The sequence below is a fragment of the Tigriopus californicus genome, chromosome 8 (assembly GCF_007210705.1).
Source record: "Tigriopus californicus strain San Diego chromosome 8, Tcal_SD_v2.1, whole genome shotgun sequence".
Lineage (NCBI taxonomy): Eukaryota > Metazoa > Arthropoda > Copepoda > Harpacticoida > Harpacticidae > Tigriopus > Tigriopus californicus.
In genome coordinates, this window is record NC_081447.1 from 15,394,611 (window position 1) to 15,420,016 (window position 25,406).

Here is a 25,406-nt window from a genome sequence, read left to right on the forward strand (position 1 = left end):
GGCCCTTAAGCGTGTTCCTCCAGCCTGAAGGTCATGGGTTCGACCCAGACTCAGAGCGAGGGCGGCTACCTGCCCTTCACCTATCTGCACGCCCTTTTCCTGGCGTGTTCCATCATCACCTATCTGGTGGATCTGACCATTGGTAATACAAGATCGACAGTATTTGTACAGAGTAGCTGGGTGTGTCATCTTGGGCCATGTGAGTGGGTGATATTCATGGCCATTTCTGGGGTGCTTTGTAGATGTGATCTTGGCCGCCACCTACCTGAGTGATGGGTACTATTGGTACGCCCTCATCACGGTTTGCCTGGTGGTGCTGCCCACCGGTTTAGTACAAGTCTTCTCCGTCCGATGGCATTACATGGACGAGGTCATGAATAAGGGCATTCTCATTCTGCATACTTGTCTCCTCGGGGTTTTATACAGGTAATAAGGTACAATACAGGGGTGGGATTGGCGTCACCAATAATCCCGGTTTTTTTTTGTCTACGTTCAGATACTTGGTAGTCATCACGAATGGCCTGGAAGCCATGAAAACCGGTGAAAACATAGATTACGAGCGCTTCTACCAGCAACAAAGTGACGTGTGTATGCTGCGGCTGTTCGACTCGTTCTTGGAGTCCGCCCCTCAGTTGGTCTTTCACTTGTACATCATGTTTGTCAAGTCCCATTGGCCGACTCATCAGGTCATCTGGACGGGGATTTCGGCCATCACATCCATGGTAATTGAACGGCAATACTAACTAACCAACACCCAAAGTCCCGGACCTGGTTGACCCTGGACAATTGGATACTTACGAGTACTTATTTTTGTTTGTGTTCAGGTCTCGTTGGGCTGGGGTATCGCCGCCTACAGTTCCTCGCAACGCATGGTTCGGTCCGAGAAGGGCAAGATGACTTGGACGGGCATGATCCTTCAGACCATCTGGCGCTTCGGTATGCTCTCCGCCCGCATCATATCCATGGTTATGCTGACCGTAGCGCTCAACGAGTGGAGTCTGGTCGTTCTGTGTAAGTTGAATTGGCGCCCTAATCAAGGAGGGGTCTTCAGGTTTTCCAGCCGATGCTAAGCATCAACATCTCTCAATCAACAATGCCATCCTCACGATCCTGTATTCATGTTCCAGTTGTCCATTGGCTCATGATGACCATTTGGGTAATTCTTCAAGACACCGATTTCTGCACCAACGTGTGGGAGGAACGTCTTTACAACGCCATCGTGGGCGTGATCTATTGTTTCTGCTTCTTCAATCTCAAAGAAGGCCAATCCCGGTTCAGAGCCACGGCGTTTTACCTCGTGATTGTGGTAGAAAACTACGTGTTCGTGGCCACCTTTTGTTACATGTCCGATTTCGAGACACACCCACTCCGCGAGGGGTACTGCATTGGCGCCTTGGTGATCGTATCCATCGGTACCTTGGTGGGGCTCATTGCCATGTTGTTGTACTACCGATACTTCCACCCAGTGGGTCCTATCCGCCCATGCGGCGGACTGCCCCCGCCCCTGGCGTTGGACGTGGAGAAATCACACGCGGAATTCCGTAACTCGACCTCGTCGGGGCCGGACTTCACCATTGATGATAGCCTTCATCATCAGAAGTACTACGAAGACGCCTCAATGACCACGCCCCCGTCTCGGCCTCTAAGGAAGACTCGGATTCAGTACTCGAGGTCATTCAAGGATGCTTGTCCTCCGGTGAAACGCTTCACACCTAAAGTCACGGCGACCCATCGGCCTGAGCCCGGTCCAGAGTCACCCGACAGCCCCACCAATACAGCGGAAGGTATGCTTCATCCCGAGCGCATGGATTCGGCCTATGGCACGGATTCCAATCGAACAGCCTCGAGAAGCACGGCCTCTCCTTTGGGCGATTCCCCCGGCCACGCCCCTTCCGAGACGAAGGAACCGGATTCCGAGGCCAATAACTCGAATGAATCGTCGGCCTTCAATAACGAGACCTACATGTCTGTGGACAGTCCCAGCCCCGGTCAGATCCGCACCTCCAAGTCAGGGCTCATTAATACGGTCTATCAGTCCGTCAAGAAGCAGAGACGTCGCAGCTCGTCCAATTCCTTTGGATGTGAACTGAGTCAGTGTTCGCAGACATCGGCGGATTCGCGCATAACGGTCATCGAACGGCAGGCGGCGGCGGTAGCGGCGGTAGCGGCGGCGGGGGGATCGTCCTCCTCTTCTGGTCAGAGAGAGGAGAGCGCTCAACATCCGGAGAAGCCGTTGAAGCGGTCTCCCGTGGTGAAGGATGTGACGGCGGACCCGAGTGCGACTGACTCGAGTGCTGCCAAACTCACGGGTCCACTGACCATCATAATTCCCAATATTAGTCACCAGGCATTTGCCCGGAGTAGTCACGCCCTGTCAGACAACATTTCCGATAAGACCATCCCTCTGGATGTGGTCAATCCGGCTTTGTCTACTCCTCAGCGGAACGCACCCTTGCCCTTCCATGATTACGAAAACTTGGCCCTCATCAATATCAATCGAGCGCCCCAAGGGGGCGTCTCTCATTGGCGAACGTACAGTGACATGGCCAATGACAAACACGATGAAAGCACGGCTTATGAGAAGAGAAAAATGCTCCACTCGGACTACTCAAACTTCGGCAGCCTTCAGTATTACGACATTCATCCCCTCAGCACGGAGTTGAAAGAGCAACTCTATCGAAGTCTCACCCCGTTGTCAACGGCCGCTACCATGGCTAGTGATAGAAGTAACAACGTGTCGGATTCGGATACTTACGAGCCCATCGAAGCGGCCGAGGGTTATTTGTCCTCGAACTCCTTTCAGCCCAACAAGTTCAAGCTATCCGAGAATAACTCCGTGACTCTCATACATCATGACGGGCAAAAGGTGTCGACCCAACAAATTCTGTCCATGGAGAATCTCAAAGAGGTGCTCAAGAATCATCAGAACATCCCCATGGACGATCCCCAGGATCGTGGGGATCTGTACCTGCTAGCTCCAATGAGAATCCTCTCACCCATTTTGGAAGAGTCCGAGGGTGGTGGCGACTACTCGAGTAGGATGAGCAACCCCGCTCCTAGTGAGATCTATCAGAGCTTGGACCTGAACCGCTCCATCATGACCGTGCTTTCCGAGGTACTCAGCACCAAGTCCTCGTACCATCCTCGATTAGTCGAGCAGCAACTCTTAGAGGAGCAGCATCTGCAGCACCCACCGGCCATTCTGGACAATGAAACCACGAGTAGCACTTTGGTGCACACCATCGAAGAGATCCGGAACAACTCCCTATGCAATCTGTTCTTCTCCTCCTTCAACGACACCCCGACCAAGGTCTCCCCCGGGGACAACAACGCATCATCAGTCAAGCCAAATCCCCAGAATAACAACGGAGCCGCGCCGCAAGTTCCTCCGCGCAATAATTCTTCCACTCATTCCATAAAGGCCACAGCGCCGACAGCGCCGACCGTTCAAACCGCTTCGACGGTTCCAATCCTGTCCGTGGAACCTCAGCGTTCGAAGAATTATTTTGTACCCATTCAACAAGAGCCACCAGGTCCGATCTACAAGGCAGCGGGATCGCTGAAATCGATACATTCCAACACTTTGGTTCCCAGCCCGATCAACAAACCCCAGGCCATCAAGCCGTCTCCATTGACCAATACGTCCGCAGGTTCAAGGAAGAATATTTTGGAATTGGCGGCCGGAACCGCGACCCATTCCATTTTGAACACGCCCAAGAAGTCTACGGGTCACTTGAAGTTCTCAGCCTCTTTGCACCCGCCCTCCCGAGACTCGTCGGCCTTATCCATGAGCTTGTCACCCTCGTCCAAATATGAAACACCCACCCCGCCTTTGAGACCCAATCAGTTTGTGCGGAACATATCCAATAATAGCCGTCCTCGGCGGAAGTTTTCCATCATCCGAGAACAATACGAGTCTCCGAAAGCGGACTTGTACGAAAACGTCTCGGACGATCTGTTGCACAACGATCTCTCCCAGATCACCCAACGGAGCCAATCCACACCTTCGTTTGCCGCCATCGAGGACAACGAGATCAAGGCGGATGAGAAGTACGAGAACCTCCAGCGAGGCTGGGCCACGTCCTCGACACGGCAACCCGCAACCTCGACTCGAGATTGGTGTTTGCGAAACAATCACAACCGGCGATCCCTCTCCGGATTGGACGAGAACAAGGAAAATTACACGCCCGCCCGTCGGAAGTATCCCTCGCCGGGTCCCAGTTTGTCACCCAATGCAAAGATATTCGCCCAAAAACGTTAGAGAATGTACCTAGTAGGATCAATCAAAAGCAAATAAACGTCTCTTTACTCATCCAATACAGTCCTTGTTAAACATGGAATCGCTTTGAGGTTTCGTTTTCTTGCTTTAAAATCATTTGGCCAGCTTCAGGTCGTGCTCCAGGCCTTGGATGGCCACTTTCATCATGTTGGGCTTGTTGGCCTCAAAGGTCTTGAGGGCTGTGGTCCGAGTCTCCTCCCACGCATACAGGTCTCTGGAAAAGGGTAACAACAAAAGCTTTGAGCATGGAAGCAAGTTTGTGATTGGAAATTCCAGACGGACTGAAACAATTTGGTTAGGCCAGAGCTTTTAAGAACATTTGGGTGAAACAACAAAAGGTTGGCAAAACCAAAGTCTGGTATGTTGTTACTATTTTTGGTTACTGTTTATTGCTACTCACACCTTTGAAAAAATGTACAGCATTCAGTGAGTCTGCAAAGGGAAACGAAATTTTCTTGTTCAATTTCCTTGCTCAATCAAAATCAATCAAATTGGTTTGCCTGAGAAGACCGCCCTTGTTTGATGTTTCCAAGGTTTTACCTGTACAAAGTCTCAGTCAGTTATTTTGCCGATTGATATGTTCCTCATTCACTTTGGGGTTATTTTCCCTCATTACATTGAACCGAGCATCTCGAGTAGAGAGATGAATAAATAATATGAAATTAAGCACGTACCTGTACAAGGGTCGCAGGTACTTCATACGGCCTTGCTCCGTGACCATTTGAACGGCTCTTGGAATGGCATTGGTCCATTTCCCTTTCAAACCTAGACGGATCCATAAATACCGGATCTCGCAATTATTCACGTCATTTAGGTGGTAGGCGGCCTCCATGGTTTCCAATTTCTTCACGCTAGACGCACGAAGAAGAAGAAAAATGTACAAGATGTCGATTGGTTTGAATTACTCGTCCAGCCAGCTTGAGCTCAAGACCGTTGAGATTACCTTAGGGGATCCTCGAGCATCAGCAAGGCCAAGAATTCCTCCTTTTGTGCGGCCAAGAATGATTTCAAATCGTCAGCCTTGAACGGACTCGGTGTTGACTCGTTCCATTGAATCCATTTGTCTTTCAACTCCTGACAAACCTAAAAAGGAAAGAAAGTGATCCAGAAATGTATTGCCCAGGATCTTAATGCCCCCAACGTAGACATGCCCTCCTCACCTTGGCCAAGGACTCGTCAAATGACGGTCTATAGATGGGCATACCCGGTGTATTGAACCAGGCGTCCCATTGGATTTGATTCGTTTTCTCGTTCTCGTCCTTGAAGTAGTCCAAGAAGTACGTTCGGAACTGATTGGAATCGATGGCCTGGAACTTGAAGTGCTCATAATAGCTCTTGAGGAAGGGCTCGAACTTCAGGGCTCCGCCCACGAGGTCCTCCAAGTACCACAAGAAGGTGGAGCCTTTCTCATAGGGGACCTTGGAAAAAGCGTCATCCGGATCCACTGTGGAAAGGTCCACCACCAGATTGGTCAAAGGGTTGTCCTGACCCATGACATCGATCTACTTACAAGAAGTCAAGTTTCAAAACAAGTTACCATTGGAAATTCCTCGCACCTCTTACGTTATATCATCTTAAGGTATATGTACATAGTGTACCCACCGTATATTGCAGCTCTTTCCATCCTCCTAAGGCATCAAAATGCCGCATGGGCTCCCCCGACATCCGACCCAAGATCTTTCTTTCGGCAAACACGGTGAATCCCTCGTTGAGCCAGAAATGCTCGAAATTCTTGTTGGTCACGAGATTTCCCGTCCAAGAGTGCGCAATCTCATGGGCAATCACATTCGCCAGACTCTTGTCACCGGCCTATTCATTGAGAGAAGCGAGTAGTTCTAGTGGTGAGCGTGCATTCAAGAACCCTTTTCTCCTCGGAATTGAATTACCAAGAGCGTGGGCGTGGCAAAGGTCAGGCATGGGTTTTCCATGCCACCGTAGGGAAAACTGGGCGGGAGCACCAGAATGTCGTAGATGCCCCAAACGTACGGCCCGTTCAAGTCCTCGGCCGTTTGGAGCATTTCCTCGGTTTGCGAGAATTCGAAGGCCGCTTGCTCAACGAACTCCTTCTCGCTCCAGACGTGAGAACGCGGGCCAATTCGGCGGGATTCCAATTTCCCGATGGCAATGGCTATCAAATACGACTAAGCGAGAAAAAAGGGGGACTCTTGTGGCAGATGCAATTATGAATTACCATGAATTGGTCGCCCGTTACCTGAATGGGAATCTTTTGGACAAACTTGTACTTCTTCTTGTCACCATTAGCCAAAAGCTCGGGTTCGCCTTGCGGCACGGCGCTCATCAACACGGTCAGTTCGGCGGGGGCAATGATCTGTCAATCGGGAACATTGAATTACTCTTTAAAATATGTGAATATTTTGAATAATATGCTCCGATAAGATCGGAGTTAAAAAGAGGAGCTAGTTAGCTACGCACTGATAGGTTCAAGGTATCTTGGATGAACCCAGAGGTGTTTAGGTGCTTCGGTCAGAAAAAGTTACTTACACCTACATAGTCAAGGGCAGGACTCAACTTTCAAGAGCTGCTGGGGTTGTTCAAAAAAGCGATAAAGGTCAACGCAGAAGGGGGTCATAGATAATTTATTGAATTCAAACACATTAGGATATCCTTCGTCCACATCCAGAAAGAAAGAGTCAGTTGGTACGGGATCCCAGGCCAACTTCGATAGTCCCCATATTCACAGCCAGGTTAGCCATTGCATCTGGGGAGGTTTACTTGCGGCGACTCCCACCACTCATGGCCAGGATCTGGGCAATCCGGATGAAGATGTTCATGGTGTCCATATAGATGCCAATGGAGGCGTTGATGGGGTCATACTGCCGGACTCCGGCCATCATGGGTGGATGGTGTTCAGCTCGGTGCATGATCTTCTGGGTATCATACAACAAGAAGCCCCCAAATAGAATCAGGCCACCATAGAGCGCGATGGAATACATGCCGGCGCCCAAGGCCGTGGTGGGCGGCATAAAGGCGGAACCAATGCTGGAGACCAAGACCACGCCCAATCCCATGGCCAAAGGACCACCCATGTAGAGGAACTTGTCACTGGGCGCGCAGGCGGCGACTGCAATAAGATATCAACCAGGGTCAACTCAGTCTGAGAGAGAGCACTGGCCAGCGGATCTCACTTACCCGTGCTTAAGCCGCCCACCATCCCGGCCGTGTACCACGCCGCGCGGGTCAAAATGGGCCCGCCCAAGAGACACAAAGGGGCCACCATCAAGCCCATGACACCGGAGTGCAATAACCAGGCCAAGTGCTTGGGCCCCGTGTTCTCATACGGGATGGAGCGCACCAACATGCCCGAGCCAATCATGGCCGCGATGCTCACGCCCAAAGCCACCATGCCCTGACGCATGGCCAGATTGAGCAGGGCGGGCGTGCGGAACACGGCCAGGGCCGAAGCGGCCGTCAGCCCGATGGAACCGCCGAAATAGAGATAAGTGTGGCGGATGCGCTCTTTGACGTGTTCGGGCCAGATCAGACGCTTCTCCACGGCCCCGGGCTCGTGCGCCAAGCCCAAGCCGTAGAAGCAGAGGGCGCCCAGACCCACGGTGGCTGCGCCAGCCAAGGCGCCTTGCCCGATTTGGAAGGAGCGGCCCGTGGCGGGCGCTTGGAGCGATTCTTTCAGCCCGGGCGAGGCGGCCGCCTTGCGCCGCTCGGCATGGCGGGCGAATCCGCTGCGGGCGTCTTGCGAGAAGACGCGCACGCCCGATTGCCATCGAGGGACGGAGCGGACGACGGGGGCCAGGACGGAGCCGCCCCAACGGGGTAATTGGGCCAATCGGGTCACGCTCAACATGATGAGGAGATGGGTAGAATAGCTAGTTGGGTAGTTGGGCTGGACAGCCTTTCGGGGCAATCAACCAATGGGCGTCACCTAAGGACTTTGGATTATTCCGAGGGATGGCGGCGAAACTGAGAGTCACGGGGATTCCAGACGATATTAACGATATGAACGAACGAACGTTGGTAAAGTCAAAGACTGATGCAATGTCGAAGGAGCTGCTTTATTTATTATGTAAACCAAGGGCCAAGTCTATGGACGTTACCCAGTATGAAAATCCACTCAACAGTTGCTGCATCAAAAGCTGTCATTTGGAGAGACCATGAAGTAAAATCAGGGTTGCCAAAGTATTGTTCATTGTTGCTGCCACTTCAGAACCCAAAGTATGATCCAACTTTGCCAAAACAATTAACAAATCATTTAGAATGCCAGACTTGTCCTTGAGTTGCTACATGTTTTTTCCTACAGAGATGGATTATTCCTAATTAAAATGAAGACATTCAAAGAATCTGAGAAGCTGCAAAACCTTCACAGGGTTTTGAAGGACACATTGATGTAAAAAGTTTCAGCCTCATATTAAAAGATTACATTGCTAAAGGATTCAGTGGTCATGGGATCAAACCCATGAACCCGAGCAATGCTTGGTCGCACGTTAACCAATTGCACTACATCCATCTCCCCTTTTTATTATTATCCAATAAATCATTCTTGTTTTTGGATATAATGATCACATTGCCTAAAACTTTGGCTAGTCCTGTGTTGACAGCCATATTTTATCCAACTGGAGTTGCTGTGAACCAGACCCAAAGGTGCAGCATCAGTTCAGGACCAAATCCCAGGTACAAGCCTTAGGGAGCTATCTATGGTCATGCATTGAATATGATTGATATGATCAATTTTCATGGAATTTCTACTTAACTGGAATACCTAGGTCCTCTCCACAATACCATCCCTTAGATTTACAGACATGCAGATTTCCCTTTAGATCATTTTTCCACTAAGGAATTCCCCCAGGATATTGAGGTTGAAAAAATTGTATGATTAAGCACGTCCTTTGGAGGCATTTTGAAATGAGCCACTTGTTAGAGATTGCGTCACAATTTTGGACTTAGCAGAAGTATTGACTTTGGTCAGTTTGGACTGGTGTGAGTCTGTCAAAAAGCTAGAAATCTCACAACTCTTCCAACATTAATAAACACTTCATAGGACAGCGTAATTGGTTTAACTATTTGGCAAAGTGGGATCATGTGTTCAAATTCCTTCTTTGTGTCGGATGTGGATTGGTGGAACTTGCTTCCCCTGGGAATGATTCTAAGTGTCTTGTCCTTCAAGAAGTTGGTTAGTACTAAGAGAGCAGAATGGGACTAATTTCACTATTCAATGCCTTCCTCTATTGCTGTCTGAACTGTCAGTTCTCTGTGCCTAGAGCTTTATGTGTCTACCTTGAACTGTCCCTGTACCCATATGCAATGCTTGGTATATTGCTGCGGTGGCTGGTTTTTTTTTCTCTTTCTTCTTTCTTTCGTTCTCCAATTATTCGTATTTTTTTCTTTCATCCATTTACTTTTTCTCAACACATGGTGTTTTCAAGTGGCAGCAACAATGAACAATATTTGGCAACCCTGATTTTACTTCATGGTCTCTCCAATTGCAGCCTATATTGATATTCATACTGCGTAACGTCCATAGGCCAAGTCCGCTCTATCAGCTGATCCCTCAGTCATAAGTCAGCCGAACGTTGGGTGGATCTTTCAGGTTCGCCCGGATAGCCTAAGTCGGCCAATTCAATCGGCTAGCTACACCCTGGATGCTCTAGCTACGACTGATCGATCGGTTGACCCCATCATGGTCCATTGAAAGCCAATAAACGAGGCGTATTGATATTCCAAGCTATTTCCGTTTCGTGCTGAGGGCAGAAGTCATTCATTATTATTATTCTCACTCGTTCATCCTCAGCCAGTGATTTTCGGGGCAACACTGCTCACGAATCTTGAGACCTCCTCCCCAATTGGGCTGTCCAACGCGTCTTTAAATTGTGCCGAGTCCCTCAAATCCCGACCGGATTCGGACTCGAGCCTGACTTGCAGTAACAGGAACAGGGCTGGCAGTGGTTTTTCATAGCATGAATCGGTACTTTTTGGGCATTTATTCTGGCGGTCCATTCCCTATCTCATTACAACAATTCATACGAATATTTTATTGCGATTATTTGCTCATTGATTTGACAACAATTTGACAGATTTCAATGGATAGGGAAGAGTTGGGCTGAGTTCGCTCTGGGACCAATCATAACCACTGAAATTTATGACGTACCTCAACCAAGACTTGTCATAACAAAAAAAAAAACTATTCAGCCGCAATTACCTTTAGGCTGCCTGTATTAACTTTGGTCCGATTTGTTAGTAAAGATATCCGGACTGCCAGGCATATGTTGACAATTGCGTTTTCTTGAGCTTCAAGAAAGCTATGGACAGGATGAACCTGCAACATGACATCACTAATGGTGCAGGCCTGATGACTAGTCTTGGTCATCGAGATACGTCCATAACTTTCAGTGGTCTATGGACCAATCGGGGGCAGCTCGAACTATCCGAACCATTGGGTCCAGTTTATTACGTGCGGATATGCATATATGACAAGACTTGAACCGTTTACCGACAAAAAGTAAACACCTTAACGTTACAGTTACCGTTACTTTTGCAGAAAAAAAGAGGGCCTCTAAAACTGGAGGAAAACACCATTTATGCGACTTTTTTCACGTTTGGTTGATATGACGTGAAACAAATGACTCCCGTGATTGTTTATTTTTTCCATCACCAATAAATAATTATTATTCACTTGCATTTGCGACGGAACCTTTACAAATTCGCGGAGAAACCTTTATACTTATATATTTTATAATTCTTTCGGTTCTTTAGTGAAGAGAAAGAAGAAACGGTACGGAGGCGAAAAACCGTTCCATTAACATCACTTTTTCAGAAAAATACGCGTTACCAGAAGCATTACTCAAAAGTAACGTGTAACAAGCAATCTGTACTCAATAAGTAGCGCGTTTACAAGTAACGCCTACTCGAAAAGTAACGCCTCCTCAAGTCCTGGATATTGACAAATATTCACTCGGACTGATACGGCTTTCTCCCACATATTGACTGAGCCTGGGTACTAGCATATGCCAGAAATATGGACTGCGAACCAAAGATCATATAACAGCTAGATGTTGCATTGGCCGGACCGCAGTGGAGAGGAAAATCTATCTTGTGTCAACAACTCTGTACACCAAAAAAGAGGAGGATGACTGCCTGATCAGTACTAAGGACCAATAATCGCTAGGTTTGCAACGAACGCAATCAGTGACAAACTCACTCAGAATCCGGCCACGCTGGCCGATGAAAAAGAATGAGTCTGTACACCAAAAATTTATGTAGCAGGCTGATGAAGGCCGGTGTTCGCATTTTTCCTCGAGCTATGCGAGGTCTAGTTCTAATAGGGTTTGTGCTTCAAACGGGCTGCCGGCCCAATCAGCCTGCTCTTGCTCATAACAATTCTGAGCCACTTTTCAAATTCAAGTAATTGAGCTGAGAACGGCCCCCAATCTCCAACAAATGACGTACGGATTAAAGAAATACCTTTATCATCATCATGTATCATGAAACCCATGTTTAAAAAAAGCATATCTAATGAGACTTGCTTCTCGCAATAAAGAGTTATAATATAAAAAATAATTAAAAAAATAAGATACTTAGACCTTTTCAATCAAAGGCAAGTCATTTTTACACTCTTTCTTGTAAATTGGCTTGTTCAAAGTTATGATGCCAAAAGATTACAAAGCTTGCAAGAGCAGGTCAAAAATTTGAATTTGATGTTTTGATTACAGGGCCAATCGGGTAAATTTGCACCATTTTTAACAACACACAAATTGATGCAAAGAACAGGTAGGCATTTTGATATACCTCAAAGTTAAGGCTGGTAGAGATACTTCTTTTGTTATTTTCAAATAGCCTACAAACAATGGTCCCATTCTTGAAGCACAAACGTTGGGATGGGCCTTCAGTCTAGCTTGCATGGACATCCAGCCACTCCTTAACCAAGCTTCTGAAGCTACACAATGGAGGCCTTCTAGGCCTTGACGCTGTTTTTGCTGGTCATGCACATCTCCTCCTCCACTCCCCCTAAGAAGAATTAGTTTATGGGTTGAGGTCAGGTGAGTTGGAGGGCCAGGTTTTGAGGTTTCCAAATCTACACAGTTTTCTCAACAAGCTTCAGTGTGGTCTTTGACTTGGAGGTAAACGCATTGTCAGACTTGAACACAATGACTACCTTGCCTTCTTGGCTCTAATTGGCCTTCCCAAGATCTCAGAGATGATCTGGTTGCGGAGGAACTAAAACTAATGCGCTAATTGGACTCATGGTGGGTGGGGGTCTCTTTTAAACTCTTCTGGGGGGGGCATTGATCTTCCCGTGACTTTGCCATCCACTTCCAGTTGTTGAACACATTCTAAACCATTCCCTGTACTACATAACTTGGGCCATATCTCCTGACTACCAAGAGCCATGGCTTATTGCTTAATATTGGGCAAGTTCACCGATTCGACAAGGTGTTGAGATCCTTTGTTGTGCTCATTTTCAATTAAGTGAATGCGTTCAGAAGATACATAACTTTGGTTTCCGTTCGTAGTCCACATCTCTAGAAAGCTCCATGCCATAAGCACACACGCCCATAAACGGAGTAATTGGCATGCGACCCCCTCGTGCCTTACAATTTCATTGATAGTAGGATATTAATCTGGGATCGGGAGGGACACTCCAAGATCAGAGGTAAAAAGTTAATTAGGCGAGATTTTAAATCCTTCAAATTTCTGAAATATCAGGACGGTTAAGGACTCTTCACAGACTTTTATTCCTAACACGCACATTTCGGCGATACAATAATTTGTTGTCCTACAAATCTTTTCATGGCCTCTCCACATATGTTAAATGGATTGATTTGAGGTGTTGACATCAAAATGGCTCAAACAAATAATTGCGTGTTCTTAATAATACTTAATTTATGATTTTTTTCCCGCATTTCTAGGGAACATGAGCTCCTAACTTTAGTTTCGTGATTATGTAAATTGGTGAATGTCCGCGTGAGCTTGAATTTGTAGCATTGTATTTGGCTTCAGAAGATAAGTAAGTGCAATCAAATAAAGCGTTTTTTAAAATGGCAAAAAGGTCTGTTTTGACGGACTTTTTGTGACGCCTTTTCAGATGTTTCTTTCCGTCCAGGGTGCACTCCTATGTAACATTACAAGGTGGCCCTCATGACGGCAAGATTTACAAGTGATTTCTTGCGAAATTCAATGGTGACAAAGCATATTGATAGCCACCAATCCTCATTTTGAATAGCAAGTGGCAACTTTTGACATGGAATAGCCACAAAAACCAATTCGAGGCTAATCTAAAAACTCTAGTTTTATAATCACGAAAAACGAAGGACCAGAAACGGACTCTGAAAGTCGATTACATTCCAAATTCGCCTGGTATATTTCCTGACATTTTCTTTAACCAAAATAATCCTCTCTAGTGATGAGTCTTTTTCGACCAAAAAATTAGTAAACATGGTCAATATATTACCCACACTTATGTTTATCGAAGCTCAATGTAGACTCGAAAGTCAGGAATAAATACCTTTCATGCCAAACGGAGGTACCGTACATGAAAATGAAATGTATGAAACGGACACATCCATCTAAATCTTATACTCTAAAGGATTCTTAATGTACATGCACAAAGGTATGGCTCATGGACTATTTAGAGAGAAATTGCAGATTTAAGAATTAATAGCGAAATTTGAATTTTCCGCCATTCAATCCATCTTGCTTTAGTGTTACCAACTTGAGTCAGTCATTGCCAATTTGGAATCAGTCTCAAACAGTAGCGTTGTTTAGTTTCGACAGGATTTCACTCCTTTTTGCCTCTATGCAATGCTATTAAAATTGAGATTTTCCAATGAATGGGACTACTTGACACAACTTCAGTTTTGCCACACTTGACATAACTGATTGTAAAAAGTAACAAAATGATGTTCATATTGGTGCTGTAATGGGCAGAACTGCTTATCTCTGTTGGGCGTCTTTTTTGTCCCACAGTAGATTTGAATACCTGGTGCTTTTCCCTTTAAATGGCTATAACTTTCATAGAATCCGAAATAAATTATGAGATTAAGGAAAGGCTTCAATTTGAAAATGTTCAGTAAATGGAAACCAAAAAGTCTAAACAATCATGTGGTTTACAGATATAGAGACGTTATAAAACATTGCCGATGAGAATTATCGTAGATTTATTGATCATACACTGCAGCCTTCTTGAATACATTGAAAGATCATCTTGCGGATATTTGAGTGTTCTATACAATGAGGCATGAGGCATGTTTAAAGATTTAGGAGTGAGGGAAGGAAGAAGATGGTTGGTAAATCAGGGGTAGTGAACCTTTGGATAAAACACCTTAAGAGTATTATCATTAATAGAACATATATCAATGCGGTGTCTTAAATAATCATACAAATAATATTTCGAAGCTTTTGTTGAAAATGTTTTTCCACAATAGGGCATTTCACAATTCAGAACTAAGGACGCGGTAGCATGGTTTCAGCACCCCCAAAAATTGCTAAAGGCAAATGAGCACTAACGTCAAATATGTTATCCGGTGCAGCCAACACTTTGAGGCCTTGAAAATAGTTAGAATATGTTCTAGATTCGCAACAGGAATTTAAGCCTTAATTTTGTATTGGTCCACTTCCACGCGCAACACACGAGCATTAAAACATTCTCATGAGGTATAGACTGTTGCAAACTGAAGAACTCACTCTCGCCGTCTGTCAATATTGAGCGTCAATTTCAAATTCAATCTCTCTCTTTTTAGATTCTTTGAATGTCTTCATTTTAATTAGGAATAATCCATTTCTGTAGGAAAAAACATGTAGCAACTCAAGGACAAGTCTGGCATTCTAAATGATTTGCTAATTGTTTTGGCAAAGTTGGATCATACTTTGGGTTCTGAAGTGGCAGCAACAATGAACAATACTTTGGCAACCCTGATTTTACTTCATGGTCTCTCCAAATGACAGCTTTTGATGCAGCAACTGTTGAGTGGATTTTCATACTGCGTAACGTCCATAGGCCAAGTCCGCTCTATCAGCTGATCCCTCAGTCATAAGTCAGCCGAACGTTGGGTGGATCTTTCAGGTTCGCCCGGATAGCCTAAGTCGGCCAATTCACGAATACGGCTAGCTACGACTAGGGACCCTGGATGCTCTAGCTACGACTGATCGATCGGTTGACCCCATCATGGTCCATTGAAAGCCAATAAACGAGGCGTATTGATATTCCAAGCTCATGGCCGTTTCGAGGCTGAGGGCAGAAGTCATTCATTATTGGACCTTATCTCTCACTCGTTCATCCTCAGCCAGTGATTTTCGGGGGCAACACTGCTCCGAACGAACATTCTCGAGCCACGACCTCCTCCCCAATTGGGCTGTCAACGCGTCTTTAAATTGTGCCGAGTCCCTCAAATCCCGACCGGATTCGGACTCGAGCCTGACTTGCAGTAACAGGGAACAGGGCTGGCAGTGGTTTTTCATAGCATGAATCGGTACTTTTTGGGCATTTATTCTGGCGGTCCATTCCCTATCTCATTACAACAATTCATACGAATATTTTAAGGGCGATTATTTGCTCATTGATTAGACAACAATTTGACAGATTTCAATGGAAGAAAAGCGATAGGGAAGAGTTGGGCTGAGTTCGCTCTGGGACCAATCATAAACCACTGAAATTTATGGACGTACCTCAACCAAGACTTGTCATAACAAAAAAAAAAAACTATTCAGCCGCAATTACCTTTAGGCTGCCTGTATAAACTTTGGTCCGATTTGTTAGTAAAGATATCCGGACTGCCAGGCATATGTTGACAATTGCGTTTTCTTGAGCTTCAAGAAAGCTATGGACAGGATGAACCTGCAACATGACATCACTAATGGTGCAGGCCTGATGACTAGTCTTGGTCATCGAGATACGTCCATAACTTTCAGTGGTCTATGGACCAATCGGGGGCAGCTCGAACTATCCGAACCATTGGGTCCAGTTTATTACGTGCGGATATGCATATATGGACAAGACTTGAACCGTTACCGACAAAAAGTAACACCTTAACGTTACAGTTACCGTTACTTTTGCAGAAAAAAAGAGGGCCTAAAACTGGAGGAAAACACCATTTATGCGACCTCTTTTCACGTTTGGTTGATATGACGTGAAACAAATGACTCCCGTGATTGTTTATTTTTTCCCATCACCAATAAATAATTATTATTCACTGCATTTGCGACGGAACCTTTACAAATTCGCGGAGGAAACCTTTATACTTATATATTTTATAATTCTTTCGGTCTTTAGTGAAGAAGAAAGAAACGGTAACGGGAGGGCGAAAAACCCGTTCCATTAACATCACTTTTTCAGAAAAATACGCGTTACCAGAAGCATTACTCAAAAAGTAACGTGTAACAAGCAATCTGTACTCAATAAGTAGCGCGTTACAAGTAACGCCTACTCGAAAAGTAACGCCTCCTCAAGTCCTGGATATTGACAAATATCACTCGGACTGATACGGCTTCTCCCACATATTGGACTGAGCCTGGGTACTAGCATATGCCAGAAATATGGACTGCGAACCAAAGATCATATAACAGCTAGATGTTGCATTGGCCGGACCGCAGTGGAGAGGAAAATCTATCTTGTGTCAACAACTCTGTACACCAAAAAAGAGGAGGATGACTGCCTGATCAGTACTAAGGACCAATAATCGCTAGGTTTGCAACGAACGCAATCAGTGACAAACTCACTCAGAATCCGGCCACGCTGGCCGATGAAAAAGAATGAGTCTGTACACCAAAAATTTATGTAGCAGCTGATGAAGGCCGGTGTTCGCATTTTTCCTCGAGCTATGCGAGGTCTAGTTCATATAGGGTTTGTGCTTCAAACGGGCTGCCGGCCCAATCAGCCTGCTCTTGCTCATAACAATTCTGAGCCACTTTTCAAATTCAAGTAATTGAGCTGAGAACGGGCCCCCAATCTCCAACAAATGACGTACGGATTAAAGAAATACCTTTATCATCATCATGTATCATGAAACCATGTTTAAAAAAAGCATATCTAATGAGACTTGCTTCTCGCAATAAAGAGTTATAATATATAAAAAATAATTAAAAAAATAAGATACTTAGACCTTTTCAATCAAAGGCAAGTCATTTTTACACTCTTTCCTTGTAAATTGGCTTGTTCAAAGTTATGATGCCAAAAGATTACAAAGCTTGGCAAGAGCAGGTCAAAAATTTGAATTTGATGTTTTGATTACAGGGCCAATCGGGTAAATTTGCACCATTTTTAACAACACACAAATTGATGCAAAGAACAGGTAGGCATTTTGATATACCTCAAAGTTAAGGCTGGTAGAGATACTTCTTTTGTTATTTTCAAATAGCCTACAAACAATGGGTCCCATTCTTGAAGCACAAACGTTGGGATGGGGCCTTCAGTCTAGCTTGCATGGGACATCCAGCCACTCCCTTAACCAAGCTTCTGAAGCTACACAATGGAGGCCTTCTAGGCCTTGACGCTGTTTTGGCTGGTCATGCACATCTCCTCCTCCAACTCCCCCCTAAGAAGAATTAGTTTATGGGTTGAGGTCAGGTGAGTTGGAGGGCCAGGTTTTGAGGTTTCCAAAATCTACACAGTTTTCTCTAACAAGCTTCAGTGTGGTCTTTGACTTGAGAGGTAACGCATTGTCAGACTTGAACACAATGACTACCTTGGCCTTCTTGGCTCTAATTGGCCTTCTCCAAGATCTCAGAGATGATCTGGTTGCGGAGGAACTAAAACTAATGCGCTAATTGGACTCATGGGGGTGGGGGTCTCTTTTAACTCTTCTGGGGGGGCATTGATCTTCCCCGTGACTTTGCCATCCACTTTCCAGTTGTTGAACACATTCTAAACCATTTCCTTGTACTACATAACTTTGGCCATATCTCCTGACTACCAAGAGCATGGCTATTGGCTTAATATTGGCCAAGTTCACCTATTCGACAAGGTGTTGAGATCCTTTGTTGTGCTCATTTTCAATTAAGTGAATGGTTCAGAAGATACATAACTTTGGTTTCCGTTCGTAGTCCACATCTCTAGAAGTCCGTGCATAAGCACACACGCCCATAAACGGAGTATTGGCATGCGACTCCCCTCGTGCCTCTACATTTCATTGATAGTAGGATATTAATCTGGGATCGGGAGGGACACTCCAAGATCAGAGGTAAAAAGTAATTAGGCGAGATTTTAAATCCTTCAAATTTCTGAAAATATCAGGACGGTTAAGGACTCTTCACAGACCTTTTATTCCTAACACGCACATTTCGGCGATACAATAATTTGTTGTCCTACAAATCTTTTCATGGCCTCTCCACATATGTTAAATGGATTGATTTGAGGTGTTGAGCACTCAAAAGGCTCAAACAAATAATTGCTGTCTTAATACATACTTAATTTATGATTTTTTTTCCCGCATTTCTAGGAACATGAGCTCCTAAACTTTAGTTTCGTGATTATGTAAATTGGTGAATGTCGCGTGAGCTTGAATTTGTAGCATTGTATTTGGCTTCAGAAGATAAGTAAGTGCAATCAAATAAAAGCGTTTTTTTAAAATGGCAAAAAGGTCTGTTTTGAGGAACTTTTTGTGACGCCTTTTCAGATTTTCTTTCCGTCCAGGGTGCACTCCTATGTAACATTACAAGGTGGCCCTCATGACGGCCAAGATTTACAAGTGATTTCTTGCGAAATTCAATGGTGACAAAGCATATTGATAGCCACCAATCCTCATTTTGAATAGCAAGTGGCAACTTTTGACATGGAATAGCCACAAAAACCAATTCGAGGGCTAATCTAAAAACCTCTAGTTTTATAATCACGAAACTGAAGGACCAGAAACGGACTCTGAAAGTCGATTACATTCAAATTGCGCCTGGTATATTTCCCTGACATTTTCTTTCAACCAAAATAATCCTCTCTAGTGATGAGTCTTTTCGACCAAAAAATTAGTAAACATGGTCAATATATTACCCACACTTATGTTTATCGAAGCTCAATGTAGACTCGAAAGTCAGGAATAAGATACCTTTCATGCCCAACGGAGGTACCGTACATGAAATGAAATGTGATGAAACGGGACACATCCCATCTAAATCTTCATACTCTAAAGGATTCTTAATGTACATGCACAAAGGTATGGCTCATGGACTATTTTAGAGAGAAATTGCAGATTTAAGAATTAATAGCGAAATTTGAATTTTCCCGCCATTCTAATTCCATCTTGCTTTAGTGTTACCAACTTGAGTCAGTCATTGCCAATTTGGATCAGTCTCAAACAGTAGCGTTGTTTTAGTTTCGACAGGATTTCACTCCTTTTTGCCTCTATAGCAATGCTATGAAAATTGAATTTCCAATGAATGGGACTACTTGACACAACTTCAGTTTTGCCACACTTTGACATAACTGATTGTAAAAGTAACAAAATGATGTCATATTGGTGCTGTAATGGGCAGAACTGCTTATCTCTGTTGGGCGTCTTTTTTTGTCCACAGTAGATTGGAATACCTGGTGCTTTTCAGCCTTAAAATGGCTATAACTTTCATAGAATCCGAAATTAAATTATGAGATTAATGAAAGGCTTCAATTTGAAAATGGTTCAGTAAATGGAAACCAAAAGTCTAAACAAATCATGTGGTTTACAGATATAGAGACGTTATAAAACAATGCCGATGAGAATTCTACGTAGATTTATTGATCAATACACTGCAGCCTTCTTTGAATACATTGAAAGATCATCTTGCTGATATTTGAGTGTTCTATACAATTAAGGCATGAGGCATGTTAAAGATTTAGGAGGATGGAAGGGAAGGAAGAAGATGGTTGGTAAATCAGGGTAGTGAAACCTTTGGATAAAACAACCTTAAGAGTATTGATCATTAATAGACATATATCAATGCGGGTGTCTTAAATAATCATACAAATAAATATTTCGAAGTTTTTGTTGAAAATGTTTCTTCCACAATAGGGCATTCACAAATTCAGAACTAAGGACGCGGTAGCATGGTTTCAGCACCCCCAAAATTGCTAAAGGCAATGAGCACTAACGTCAAGATATGTATCACGGTCCAGCCAACACTTTGAGGCCTTGACAAATAGTTAGAATATGTTCTAGATTCAGCAACAGGAATTTAAGCCCTTAATTTTGTATTGGTCCACTTCACACGCAACACCACGGCAGCATTAAAACATTCTCATTGAGGGTAGACTGTTGCAAACCTGAAGAAACTCACTCTGCCGTCTGTCAATATTGAGCGTCAAAATTTCAAAATTCACACCAAGTGTCACATTGATGGATGCCAAATTTGAAGCTTGACTTGAATAAAACACTTAGGCCCCTATGGGCCTCCACCACCGGAATAAGTGAGCAACAACTTTACAGCCAGTCTTCATACACTGTGCCATATCAGTCACAGCTCAAGCAACTTATACTTTTACAATGCAGCACATTTGGTCACATCAAATTGGTGCACTCAATTTCAAGAGGTCCAAGTCACCACAAAGTTCAAATTTTGCTGATGAGTCATCTCCTTTTCTTCATCTATTGGACATTGGTTTGAAGCATTAGCATTTGTGATGCTCTGAATTTATGACCAAAAGGCACAATCTTAAAACCAGTGAAGCTTTGTAGGACAGAAGACTGCGAGGCACACTGACTTGCTTTGTTTTGACAAAATAAGACTCCCCAATTGAGCAGTGCTGCCAATTCTCCAGATGAGACCTTAACTGTTCCCGTTAAATGGTCATTTACATCAAAGACATGACAAAGCTTATGATCCATTGAAGATTTGCATTAGGATGGAGCCAAAACGGAATTTCGAATAAACAAGTAATGAAAACCCGGTCCAAAGAATGAGAAAGCTACCATTAGAGATTCATCCAAATTGGCATTGACTGACTCAAGTTGGCAACACCAAAGCAAGATGGAATTGAAGTGGCGGGAAAATTCAAATTGTGCTATTAAATCTTACATCTGCAATTTCTTTCTAAAATGGTCCATGAGCCATACTTTTGTGCATGTACATTAAGAATCCTTAGAGCATGTACGAGTAGATTTAGATGGGGTGGGTCCCATTTCATCCCATTTCATTTCATGTCCGGCACCACCGTGGCTCTTTTCAGATGCTGTTAAACTCTTACTTTTTTAACCTCTCAAATCTGACAAAAATCCAATACACATGTACACATGTATGAGACTGAACATGCCATCTTCAGCTTTAAACAAAATAACTGTCCATAATCATGGAACAAGTTATTGACCCCTCAGTTCCGTTTAGCCTGTGGCTGATTTGGCTTGGTCTTGTTACATTGAAATAAACAAAGGTGGAGCTTCATGAAAAGGATGTAGGTTGTGCATCAAAGCCATCCATCCAAAGCAATGCTCCAAATTGATAATCACGAAACTAAAGCACCAAAATCGGACTCTGAAAGTCCGTTTGAGGACACTCCAAGATCAGAAGTAAAAAGTAATGAGGCGGGCTTCTCAATCGTTCAAATTTCTGAAAATATCAGGACGGTTAAGGACTCTTCACAGTCAAATCAAAGGTATTTTTTTTCTAACACACATTTTGGCAACACAATAATTTGTTGTCCTACAAATCTTTTCAAGGCCTCTCCACATATGTTAATTGGATTGATTTGGGGTGTTGAGCAATTAAAAGACTCAGATGAATTATCGCTGTCTTAATACATACTTAATTTATGTTTTCTTCCCGCATTTCTAGGAACATGAGCTCCCATACTTTAGTTTCGTGATTATGTAAATTGGTAAATGTGGCGTGAGCTTGAATTTGTAGCATTGTATTTGGCTTCAGAAGATATTTTTTTTAAAGTAAGTGCTCACAAATAAAAGCATTTTTAAATGAAAAAAAGGTCTTTTTTTGACGAACTTTTGGTGATGTTTTTTACGACTTTCTTACTGCCCTGGGTGCACTTCTGTGTAATATTACAAGGTGTCCGTCATGACGGCCAAGATTTACAAGTGATTTCCTTCGAAATTCAATAGTGTCAAAGCATATTGATAGCCACCAGTCCTCATTTTGAATAGCAAGTGGCAACTTTTGACATGGAATAGCCACAAACACCAAATCGGGAGCAAGTCTAAAAACCTCTAGTTTTATAATCATGAAACTGAAGGACCAGAAACGGACTCTGAAAGCATATTGATAGCCACCAGTCCTCATTTTGAATAGCAAGTGGCAACTATTTTGGTCGAATAGCCACAAACACCAAATCGGGAGCAAGTCTAAAAACCTCTAGTTTTATAATCATGAAACTGAAGGACCAGAAACGGACTCTGAAAGTCGATTACATTCAAATTGCGCCTGGTATATTTCCCTGACATTTTCTTTCAACCAAAATAATCCTCTCTAGTGATGAGTCTTTTCGACCAAAATATTAGTAAACATGGTCAATATATTACCCACACTTATGTTTATCGAAGCTCAATATAGACTCGAAAGTCAGGAACAAGATACCTTTCATGCCTTGTTCAGATGCTGTTCAACCCTGATTTTTTCAATCTCTCAAATCTGAGAAAAATCCAATCTTCACAGAATTTAAGAAGCATTGTTTCATCCAATCTGACTCTTGAAAAGATCCCTCACTTTGTTTGATTTCCTAAGTTCCGGTTTCGAATTTTACATTTCAATTTAGTCGCTTGTCAATTTGAAGTTCAACTGAGAGACATTATGGTCGACGAAAAGAGCTCATTTTTGGTGGTTGTTTGCTTTTAGTTCATTGATATGAAGGCATTGGTTTGTTTTGCACTCTTGCCGTCATTTCATCATTCAATATGATCAACCGGTTATTTTGACGCATTCGACAAGACTTTTCAGACAATGGAAGAAAATCGACGAGAAATGCTTTCAATTCAATCTCTAGGTTGTGCTTGCTAGGGCGTGTCATTTGAACGTAAGAGCGAGCCTTCGGTTAATAACCAAAAATATACTCATCTACGTAAGACTAATAAAGCATCGAGCGATTTCAGAAATCTGACCTGATCAACCTGGCGATTTTGGTAGGGCAGTCTGGCGATTTGGGCTCTCAAAAACATGCCAAATTGAGCAAGAAGCTGGCACCAGACTCATGTGGGCTTCAATGAACCTCATATGTATGCTTCAAATTATTGCTCTAAGCCATCGACAATCATGACATGTGGTCATGACTAATCATTCATGACCAACACTGTATGGCGATCAAAGTTTGCTCGCGCTAACACAAGAATATATTTTGGCAATCACATGGATGATTGTCCTGTACTACATTGGCGATCGTCACTGTCAAAATGATGTTGCTAACAAAATATGGTTCAATTTGGCTTACCTCGGCCGAATAGGGCATTTTGATGGCGGGCGTGTCTTGTAATGGCACCATGGATCGACAATGAATAGCTTGGCATTGGGAGAACATATAAGGGTGGACCTTGCCTGCCGTTTGGGCGGGCGGAAGCCATTGCAAGGCACTAGCACTGGGCGAGGTGACATACTGGACTACCACTTTCAACCTATAATGAAACATTATCAATCATACAGCACATCTAATCAAGATGTCGGTAACTGGCTCCTTACACCGGATTGGTGGATTTGGGCAATTCGATGACGACCGCTGATCCCAAAAATCCTTGCTTCTCGCCCACCGTAAACTTCAGCTCCTCATCCCCGGAGGTCACTTGGCCTATGCTCAAATCACTCGAGTCCAGGACCTTGGCAAGATAAAATGACCAATTCATTAGCATTCCAAGCGGTTGCCTAATCCAATCTCTATCTCTATCCAAGTATTACCACTTGGGTGGCCTTCGAATCCACTTTTTCCAACGTCAAAGTAGCCGAGCCCTTTAGAACCTGACCTTTAAAATCGGCCTCCAGTTGTAGGAATACATCTTTGACCACGACTTGATCTGCAAATGAACCCAGCCAATTTTACTTCAGTGTTTATCGCTGAAAACATACCGCGTTTTGCTTTCACCTGGACGAGCCAATGAGCTAGGATCCATCGGATTCTTGGGGTTAATAACGGACATGTTGTTGAAACTCCAGCCGTTGTGGGCAAGTAATGCAAAGCCGGCAATGAGAATGCTCAAGCACCCGAAGATGAAGGCAGATTTCGGGTAGTTGAGGAGGTGATAAAATGCCGAGGAAGAAGAACGAGGAGATCTGGAAAGGTAACAAATGACCCCTAAATAGATAAGATAATCTGAACACTTCTCCCTGCTACGAAGTACCAGAAGAACAAGAACGTATCCCACAAATTTGAATATATGATTGATTGTAGATGGATGAAGAGATGACGAGAGGCTGTGAGGTCTTTGAAGGCTGTGATTTGAATGAGCAATGAATTCACCGCATGAACTCACTTGGCTGCGGCAGTCATTGGCTTTTAATTTGAAGATGCCTCCTTCCCGGCGGGTGATCGGTATTTTCAAAAGATTGAATGACATGTACAAATACCTGAGGTTCCAGACTTATCGAACATGCTGCCATCTTTCGGTGGAAAAAGGCAACTAAATTCAAACAAACACTTTTGAGGAATAATTGAAATGCCTACTCAATACAAGAATGTACTCATACTAGCTCTTAAACAGATTATCGTATTTGTAAGACGAGAGCTTTTGTGTTCATTGTATTTAAGATTTCAAATTATGTTTCAATTTGGAGTGTTTACTAAATGCAATCTTGTGCTAGGGTTTAAGGCCATAACAAGTGTACACAATGGGATGATTAGGCAGACAAATATTAGTGAGGTAGAGCTGAAACTGATTGAAAGTATGAATTTAGCCATACCAGAAAAAAATCATGAGTATGAGATCAGTTTCAAAATCAATTGAAGTTTACTTTCAAGTCAGTCAGACAGACACCCTGAAAGCAATGAAAGTGTATATTTCAAAACAATGTGTCAAACACATCTCACATGCAACGAATTGTACGTATAAATCAAGGATTCTAAGGTCAAGTGTGTCTTAGCTTGCAACGAAAGACCTCCTAGACTATCAGCTATAAAAACCTTTCATTTCCAGCACAGGTAGTCCTTGCATGGTGGCAACCTATTTTTTGACATTGGACTGACTCCCCTCAAGTCTGTACTCTGTATGTAGTTATTCTATCTATCTAGCGTGTTTGGCTTCGTCACTGGGTCTAGGCAGCTGGAGGCAGCTGGAGG

At 43.9% G+C, this 25,406-nt stretch overlaps 3 protein-coding genes across 4 annotated transcripts; 1 reads left to right on the forward strand and 2 right to left on the reverse strand.

Annotated features, from left to right (window-relative positions):
• LOC131885829 (uncharacterized) lies at positions 1 to 4,312 on the forward strand. Its single transcript, XM_059234010.1, has 5 exons — positions 1 to 142; positions 243 to 426; positions 497 to 722; positions 825 to 1,011; positions 1,128 to 4,312. Exons 1-5 carry the CDS (start codon positions 34 to 36, stop codon positions 4,259 to 4,261), a joined length of 3,840 nt encoding a protein of 1,279 aa, XP_059089993.1. The 5' UTR covers positions 1 to 33; the 3' UTR covers positions 4,262 to 4,312.
• On the reverse strand, positions 4,284 to 24,749 carry LOC131885830 (leukotriene A-4 hydrolase-like). Of its 2 annotated transcripts, none has more exons than XM_059234011.1 (12): positions 24,604 to 24,749; positions 24,216 to 24,403; positions 24,032 to 24,147; positions 23,819 to 23,952; positions 23,574 to 23,754; positions 6,492 to 6,608; positions 6,166 to 6,420; positions 5,882 to 6,088; positions 5,440 to 5,781; positions 5,223 to 5,362; positions 4,954 to 5,130; positions 4,284 to 4,493 (listed from the first exon to the last, which is right to left on the reverse strand). In XM_059234011.1, exons 1-12 carry the CDS (start codon positions 24,618 to 24,620, stop codon positions 4,373 to 4,375), a joined length of 1,995 nt encoding a protein of 664 aa, XP_059089994.1. In that variant the 5' UTR covers positions 24,621 to 24,749; the 3' UTR covers positions 4,284 to 4,372. The 2 variants fall into 2 exon arrangements, with proteins under 2 accessions (XP_059089994.1, XP_059089995.1); XM_059234012.1 differs by having other exon boundaries at positions 24,472 to 24,685.
• LOC131885834 (growth hormone-inducible transmembrane protein-like) lies at positions 6,858 to 8,344 on the reverse strand. Its single transcript, XM_059234014.1, has 2 exons — positions 7,430 to 8,344; positions 6,858 to 7,361 (listed from the first exon to the last, which is right to left on the reverse strand). Exons 1-2 carry the CDS (start codon positions 8,097 to 8,099, stop codon positions 7,009 to 7,011), a joined length of 1,023 nt encoding a protein of 340 aa, XP_059089997.1. The 5' UTR covers positions 8,100 to 8,344; the 3' UTR covers positions 6,858 to 7,008.
• Positions 24,750 to 25,406: the final 657 nt, after the last annotated feature.

Bases quoted from the DNA above. Each gene is read 5' to 3' on its own strand.
- LOC131885829 (XM_059234010.1), top strand. From the start codon at position 34: ATGGGTTCGACCCAGACTCAGAGCGAGGGCGGCTACCTGCCCTTCACC. The intron at 723-824 runs GTAATTGAACGG...GTTTGTGTTCAG, and splicing joins TTTCGGCCATCACATCCATG to GTCTCGTTGGGCTGGGGTAT. The intron at 1,012-1,127 runs GTAAGTTGAATT...TTCATGTTCCAG, and splicing joins GTGGAGTCTGGTCGTTCTGT to TTGTCCATTGGCTCATGATG.
- LOC131885834 (XM_059234014.1), bottom strand. From the start codon at position 8,099: ATGTTGAGCGTGACCCGATTGGCCCAATTACCCCGTTGGGGCGGCTCC. The intron at 7,362-7,429 runs GTAAGTGAGATC...ATCTTATTGCAG, and splicing joins GGTGGGCGGCTTAAGCACGG to TCGCCGCCTGCGCGCCCAGT.
- LOC131885830 (XM_059234011.1), bottom strand. The intron at 6,089-6,165 runs GTAATTCAATTC...CTCAATGAATAG, and splicing joins TTGCCACGCCCACGCTCTTG to GCCGGTGACAAGAGTCTGGC. The intron at 5,131-5,222 runs GTAATCTCAACG...TCGTGCGTCTAG, and splicing joins ATGCTCGAGGATCCCCTAAG to CGTGAAGAAATTGGAAACCA.